At 32.1% G+C, this 7,424-nt stretch overlaps 1 protein-coding gene across 1 annotated transcript; it reads right to left on the bottom strand.

Moving 5' to 3' along the window:
* Window positions 1-285: 285 nt before the first annotated feature.
* LOC143543913 (uncharacterized) lies at window positions 286-3,979 on the bottom strand. Its single transcript, XM_077036130.1, has 4 exons — window positions 3,416-3,979; window positions 2,468-2,623; window positions 1,575-2,201; window positions 286-1,481 (listed from the first exon to the last, which is right to left on the bottom strand). Exons 1-4 carry the CDS (start codon window positions 3,779-3,781, stop codon window positions 480-482), a joined length of 2,151 nt encoding a protein of 716 aa, XP_076892245.1. The 5' UTR covers window positions 3,782-3,979; the 3' UTR covers window positions 286-479.
* Between the last annotated feature and the right edge of the window lie 3,445 nt (window positions 3,980-7,424).

The following is a 7,424-nucleotide window of genomic DNA, read 5'->3' as shown; positions in this document are numbered from 1 at the left end:
GAGTTTTTTTTATCGAACACACGAGTCACATGGTTAGTTGGTTACATTAAGCAATCATCATTATTGCAGAATCACCAATTGCTCATCAACTTGGAAGCTTAAAACAGTTGGGATCAAACCACACATTATTAAAAAAACTTGACTAAAAAAGTCAATATCTTTACCTGCAGCAAGCCTAAAGGCTAAAATTATTAACAGAAAAACAAATTCCCATTAGCTTGGGAATTGGAATTAGAAAATGTGTTCAAGACTTCAAGTCAATACAATTGGAATCAATTAATCAAATTACAAAATTTAAACCAGAAAACTAAAGTTGACCAAAAAAGTCAAAAGTCTTCATTTTGCAAGAGACGGAAACAGAGACTACACAGTTAGGATTCTCTTATAAGTTTTAACACAAAATCTATGAGCATTTAAGAAAAACAAAGCTACTTTTAAACTATAAATCTAGAACTCTCATTGCCCTTTGTGAAACTATCCTATGCAGCAACCGGTTCTGCTGCGTCATCAACTTCTGGTGCTGAGGTGTCAGTGACTGGGACTGGGACAAGGTCAGGACTCGGTGATGGTTGTAACTGAGTGTAGTGAAACTCAATTTGAAGCCTTTGATGAAGCGGTGTTGAAGAAACTAAACCTTTTTTCATATCCGCTTGCAGTTCTCGTATCGGAATGGCTGCCAAAAAGCATTTTAGATACACCTTACATGATTCTTTTCCCTCACAGATAACCATCTCGTTTTCCCTCGAACCGTTGACCGGGTCAACGGCTTCTGAAGTTGACTTTCTGTTAGAATCATCAGAAGCGGGTTCAGAATCCAGAAGTTGATTAATTATTGTGTTTCGGTCGAACTTCAAGATATACGCTTGATTACACCCCTCATAAAGCCTCTCCCCTAAAGTATCAATAATATAATATGCGTCCGAGTCGACTTTCAACACAAAAAAGTGGTCATTCCAGCTCACTATGTAGACCCGTGGCTCTGACTCACGACTAATCTCATCCCACATAGTATCGAAAGACATTGCACCATGCAAAAAGTCAAAACTACCCTCTTGGATTTCGTCAGGGTGGAAAAACCCGATAAAAGATTTTTCAGGAACAACCAATAAAGGGCGTAAATTGGCTTCAAGAATGGTGTCAAGATCGAAATGTTTGTCGGGAAACTGGGCCCGGTAAACTTCATTTTCACAAAGGTTTCTCCATTCTAACGAGCCTTCGCTTATCAAAGAATCGAGTTGGGACTTAATCGGCATGTGATCGAGGTTATTTTGGAACCAATCGGCTATCACCGCAACTAAGACGGTGCATGCACTCTCACCAGCGGCTCGTTCAGACCGTTGATCTATTGAAGCAAAGAAAACTTGTGTTTTAAGCTTCATGTGCGAGTCACGGCTGATTATTTCTCTCTGCTCCCAATTTCCAACCGCAAAACTATCATCTCCAAATTCAGATATTAAACATTGGTTGTTTAACATACACCACTGTTCAAAGAAACAAGAACACATTAAAAAAATATTTTTTTTTTATTTTAAAAATGAAAACTACAAAACGGGTTTTTAGTTTTACGATTTTACCCCAAGAGATTGGTCGGAGCTGAGCTGGCGGCGGTCAAAGTCAATGTCATCACCACCTTCTTCGGCATATGCTTTCTTTAAAAGAGGCTCGCCTTTACTTTTTGGTGACCTTAAATTCAGTTTCCTTTTCTTCCAAGGAAAGATACCGCGTTTTGGATTAGGAATCACATACGGTTCAGAATCAGAAGCGTTTGAATCATCATTTTGAGAGCAACCGACATCAGACTTTCTGTTACTGTAATACACACTGTCCTCATTTAGAGATCCTGTGGCACAATTAGCATATGCCAATGTACCATAGCTAAATGATTTCCTGATAGTAGTTTCATCATCTTCTTTGACTTCATTTGACTCGCCTTCTTCAGATTCCTCAAGTGATTCGGAGTCCAAGGGGTATGAGGAATAATCGCCTTCGTCACTCCTGATTTCGTGATCATCCTCACCAGACGTTTTTCTTCCTCGCCTAATTGACTCTGTAAAGATTTTAACTTTTCTTAATCCAGCTTTCAGTGCAGAAAGCTCGTCTTTCTCTTCTGGTGAAGTTTCTGATATCTGACTCTGACTTTGACTTTCTGTCGGTTCTGCTGGTTCCTGTTCACCTCTCAACTCCATCAAACTAAGTTGTATCTGCAAAACCAATTTCACATCATCAACTCTTGAGATAAATAGATTGTATTGTTCAAGGATATTTTAGGTATTTTGTTTCTTAAAACATGTACCGACTCAAACATACAATTTTGACACGATGGGTGGAATAGTTCAGTAGATACACATTTGCCTTTCTGAAAAAGTTTCGGTCTTTAAAGAAATAAATGATGTGATTTTGTGGGACCTACATGCATATAACAAAAGCGGCTACAAGTTATGAAATGTTATGATTTGAGTTCACATACATGAAGAGAGGGGCGAGGTTCGGTCGGTCCAGATGATACGATGAGAGGAATGGTGAGGTCAAGATCTTTATCTTCAGCAGCAGAAACAAATTCTGCAAGATTCAAAGATGCTGTTCCAATTATAGGAATCTTGTTTTTCGGTCCTGGGCTTAATCCCTAGATTAAGAAAATATTAAAAACTATTAGCAAACAGTATCATAAATACTTGATATAGAGATTCTCAGCATCAGCTTCACTAAAAACCTCGAAAGGAAATAATTGGCATCACGTTTTAAAAGTGACTATCTGATTAATATTCTGCAGTTAGCTATGCAATGAATCAGTTTATTGAAAACTAATAATCTAGTTTAGTGAGAAGTTGGATCCTAAATACACCATACATTACAACGGCCGGATTTACTAATTTATATGATACGTATAATGCGACAAATTAACGGTACGAAATATGCGACAATCTAAATCTATGATCTGCGTCATCCGTATACGTTTCCACAAACGTCAAAACGTCACTAACACACCAATCATATCTTGAGCTAAACTAGGGCTTTCGTCATCTATCGCAAACTTATTTAAACAACTCCAATGACTTAGCACAATAACCTTAATAAAAATCAGTCAAATTAGCATAATCTTCATTCCTTCATTCTTAGCTGCATATCTTCTAGTCGAAGAACCAAAAAGGGTATAAAACTTATAGCAATCATATTAAAAACAACCCAAATGACACCCTAAATTTCATGTAAACATACAAAAAAATGCAATAGAAACAAATTTTCTCTAGCATCATATACAGGAACAATAAAACCCTAATCAAGGTAGATATAGTCATACAACATATGTATATCAGTATATGTATTTAATCAACATCATGACAAAAGGGGAAAATATCCAACTTTTAAAATTAAAAAAAAAAGTTCATAAATAAAAAAAAATTATAAAAAAACTTACATTGAAGACAGTAAAACCAATCTCCCAAGGATTAAAAACAACATTATTATTATTACTGTTGTCTTTATTTGCTACAGCAGAAAGTGTACAAACAGTTTGAAACTCTTCATCCCAATGAACGACACCGTTTGAGTCAACAACACCAACCCTTGCGTAATTCCTCTTAACTGTTCTTCTAAATGGACTCAAACTAATCTTGGGGCCTTTCCATCTAATCTCCACAACCCTATGATGATTATCATCCTGTGTGTCCGCATGCACAGGATCACAACACTCTCCTTCCATTGTTTTGACCACCAATTTGACCTTAAATTTCTTGGACAGAAGCGGTGGCCATGGCCTCCATTTGATCACATTCGCCACCATTGTAAATGGGTTTGGGTAAAGATTGGATTTTTATTAATGGGTTTGAAAAAAAGATTCAAGATTGAATGTGGGTTGTGTCCGGATTGAAGAAAGCTGGAATGGGTTGAGAGATGAATATGCCGTTAATGTAGAGAGAGAGAGTGAGTGAATTAAGGTCAAAGAAAACATAGACACGCGGAAATTAAAAGTGGTGTGGTTGAGTAAATGGGTGTGGTTGAGTTAATGATTTCCAGAAGCAAATGTTGTGTAATAAGATTACCATAACACTGGTTCAATGCCAGTATCTACGATTGATATCTTGTTTTAAAAAAATTTACTCGGTTATTGTTGTGAGTTTCAACGTTGTTAATAAATGAAAATAGGAATTTTAAATAGGGTTATACTAAGAAGACTCCACCCTCAAATCGGTATAGCAGTGTTTGTTTCATATTATATGTGTCGTCTGATGACACCTGGTTTTTTAGTGAGACGAAAATGGTTATCGTATCATATGACGTTGTCTTTGATCACATCGATTATTTATGTATTAGCCAAACATATCATATGGTCATACTATTTGTTGAACACCATATGTTATTGCCTCTCATTAAGGTTGGCCCTGGAGAGGGACGGGTGACTGTCCCGGGCAGGCTTGAAATTTTAATTTGTTTTTATATTATAGTTTCAAGATCAAATACAAATACTTTTTAACATGAAACAATGAAAACCAATTTTGTTATTGTTATTATTATTATTATGTTTGTTTTTGTGAGTGTTTATTGTTGTTTTTGTCCGTATTTGCTTTTTTCCGATTATGAGACGTTATAATTATTTATTAATTTATATTTTTTTTATTCTTAGGATTTTTTCTTTTGTTATTATTTTGATGTTGATTCTAATTCATTTGGTGTTATTATTAGTGTTTTTTCTTTGTTATTATAAATATTACTTATATAGTTAGTGTTGTTTCCTACAAACTATTTTTTTGATAAATTAATATTATTTCATATGTTCTCATGTTAAAACTATTTTGTACATGAACTCTCTTCTTATATATATAATATATATAAACGAAGACATAAAAATCCTACGTGTCGCGATATGGTCGCTCCCCCTTTTTTGGAGTCAGCAGATTTGCTTGATTTTTAAATGAAGGCTTCTTATGCATTTGACCCGAATTCATGGGTATGGGTCTTACCAAACCCATATATTCCCTAAACGGGTTATAACATCTTATTAAATTAAAAATTATTCTCACCAAATTATTGATGTAAAAATCCTATAAAATAGGATATAATAATTAATATCTTATTTATTTTTAAAAAGATATATATATAATATTTAAATTAAAAAACCAATTTGATAGTAAAAAAATAAACGCGTCTTGGGTCTCATCAAACCATAAGTATATTATTAACTTTCATAAATATTATTTATAATTAAAAAACTAATTTTATAGTAAAAAAAATAAATGGGTCTTGTGTCTCATCAAAACCATATAGCTTTTAAACCGGTTTCTAACATCTCATTTATTTGTGAAACAATTTATTATAAAACCATAAGTATATTATTAACTTTCATACAATAAAAAAATATAAATTCAAAAAATAAATAAATATTAAAACAAACAATATAAAACACCCCCGTAATACGGGGGATAAAAACTAGTTATACATATGTGTGTAATAAAAAAGTTTGTATTCTTAATGTTTAAACCAAATTACCTAATTCATTTAAAATCTTTTTTATATATAAAAAGAATCTCAACCTAAACTATAAGACCTTATACAAATTTAATTTTTTAAACCTAACCTTATTTTAAGGCTTAAATATTTTAATAATTTTTTAGGACGATCCCTCGTCTCTCATAGGACGCATATGATATTTTTGGTAACATATGGCTCATAATTTATTTATATTTTTTTGCATGTCATAGTCATACCATATTACCATGTATATGAGATGTCATTTTTCAGCCAAGCCCATTTAATGTTACCTAATAAGTCAACTCAAGCGGACACAAGCAAATTTACTTTTTATATTCTAGAAATCAAATTACTTATCTAGTTGTATAATTGTATTGATCTTTAAATAATTCTGGATTTAAGGCAGATTTTCATATATAAATTATATTTCGTTTTACACACCTTAAAATAGAGGAGATGTTTGAATTTTGAAATAATTTATTGTGTTAAATTAAATTTAAAATATTATGAAAACTTTAATAAAAAATATTTTTAGTTAATGTGGAATAGCCGACTTGTTAGGCTATGCGTAGTGGATGTGCTATAAATTGGGGCGAATTACGACACGTGGCGCCCAGTCAGCAAGGTGAGAATTTGTTTTTTTTTTTTGGGTAATGGTGTAGGGGCTACAAACTGGGCCCACATTATCTTTTTTTATTTTTTTTATAATTAAACTAAACAAATAAAAACTAAGAAAATTAAATAATAAAATAAAAATGTATTAAAATTAGAAAGAAATACAAAAAAATACATAACTAAAACTAAAAAAAATACTAATATCCATAATATTCGCGCATTTTTTCAATTCGCTGTCGTCCCAATAATGCGGCCTCTTCGTGTAACCCGACCGCTTTGAGGGATTCATATTCTTTACTCATTTCCCGCAATTTCATCATAGCGGCAATCTTTTCATGTTGTTTGTTGGTTTCTCTCATGGTATCGTTGAGTTCCTCGACAAAATTTTCGTGTTTTTTGATGATTTCTCTCATGGTAGCGGCGAGTTCCACGAGATTCGGTTGGTTCGGGTTGTTTCTAGGATTCATTTTGCTATATTTTTTGAAGAATTTGGGTATGAATTGTGTATGAAATGGAGAAAAATGTGTATGTTTATATTTATATATATATATATATATATAGAAGAGGGTTCAAATAAAAAACAATTGTTTTGTGAGAAGTGTGAGAGTGCTTTAAAAATAATTCAGACCACCTAAATAGGAAACTATACCATGCAAATAGGAAACTATATGATTTTTGGAAACTACTAATCTCAACCACTAGATCCAAGGGTCTAGATCTCTTCTTATGCTTCTCACAAAATTATTGTTTTTTACATTAACCCTACCTTATATATATATATATATATATATATATGATGAGTATCATTACAGAACTCTTAAATTATTTAAGAACTTGAATAAACCCTTAGTAACTAACATTTTTTACAAAACTTTTTGTATATTCATGTTATTTGAGTGTAGTTTTATCAGTTTTTATATCTATCTTTACGATTACAATTATAAATATTAGTTTTTACACATATCTAAATTTTTGTCTACACATATGTAAGTTTGTTATTACATAAATTTTACACATATGTAACTTGTGATTTACATATGTAATGAAAACTTTATTTTAGAAATATGATAAAACTACTCTCTAACAATAGTAATATATAAAAAAAATTTTAAAAAATAGTTGGTTGTTATAAGTTCTCAAAGTTCTTAAGTTTTTTGAAATTCTGTAATGAAACTAACCCATATATATATATATATATATATATATATATATATATATATATATATATATATATATATTGTTTTAATTAATTATTTTTTTTGATTTTATACCGTTGTCCAACGGTATTATTATTAAAATAATAATATTTCCCCCCCTTTCCGGCGACAAAAGCCTCCCGTCCC

Source organism: Bidens hawaiensis, unplaced genomic scaffold (assembly GCF_021521415.1).
Source record: "Bidens hawaiensis isolate Kalapana, Puna unplaced genomic scaffold, B.hawaiensis_p1.1 tig00013347_1, whole genome shotgun sequence".
Lineage (NCBI taxonomy): Eukaryota > Viridiplantae > Streptophyta > Magnoliopsida > Asterales > Asteraceae > Bidens > Bidens hawaiensis.
The sequence above is the reverse complement of the archived record's forward strand: the minus strand, read 5'-3'. Positions and strand labels throughout refer to the sequence as shown.

Excerpts from the sequence above, each read along its gene's own strand:
- LOC143543913 (XM_077036130.1), bottom strand. The coding sequence starts at position 3,781 with ATGGTGGCGAATGTGATCAAATGGAGGCCATGGCCACCGCTTCTGTCC. Across the intron at positions 2,202-2,467 it reads AACCTCGCCCCTCTCTTCAT|ATACAACTTAGTTTGATGGA; the intron begins GTATGTGAACTC and ends TTGGTTTTGCAG. Across the intron at positions 1,482-1,574 it reads GCTCCGACCAATCTCTTGGG|TGGTGTATGTTAAACAACCA; the intron begins GTAAAATCGTAA and ends TTCTTTGAACAG.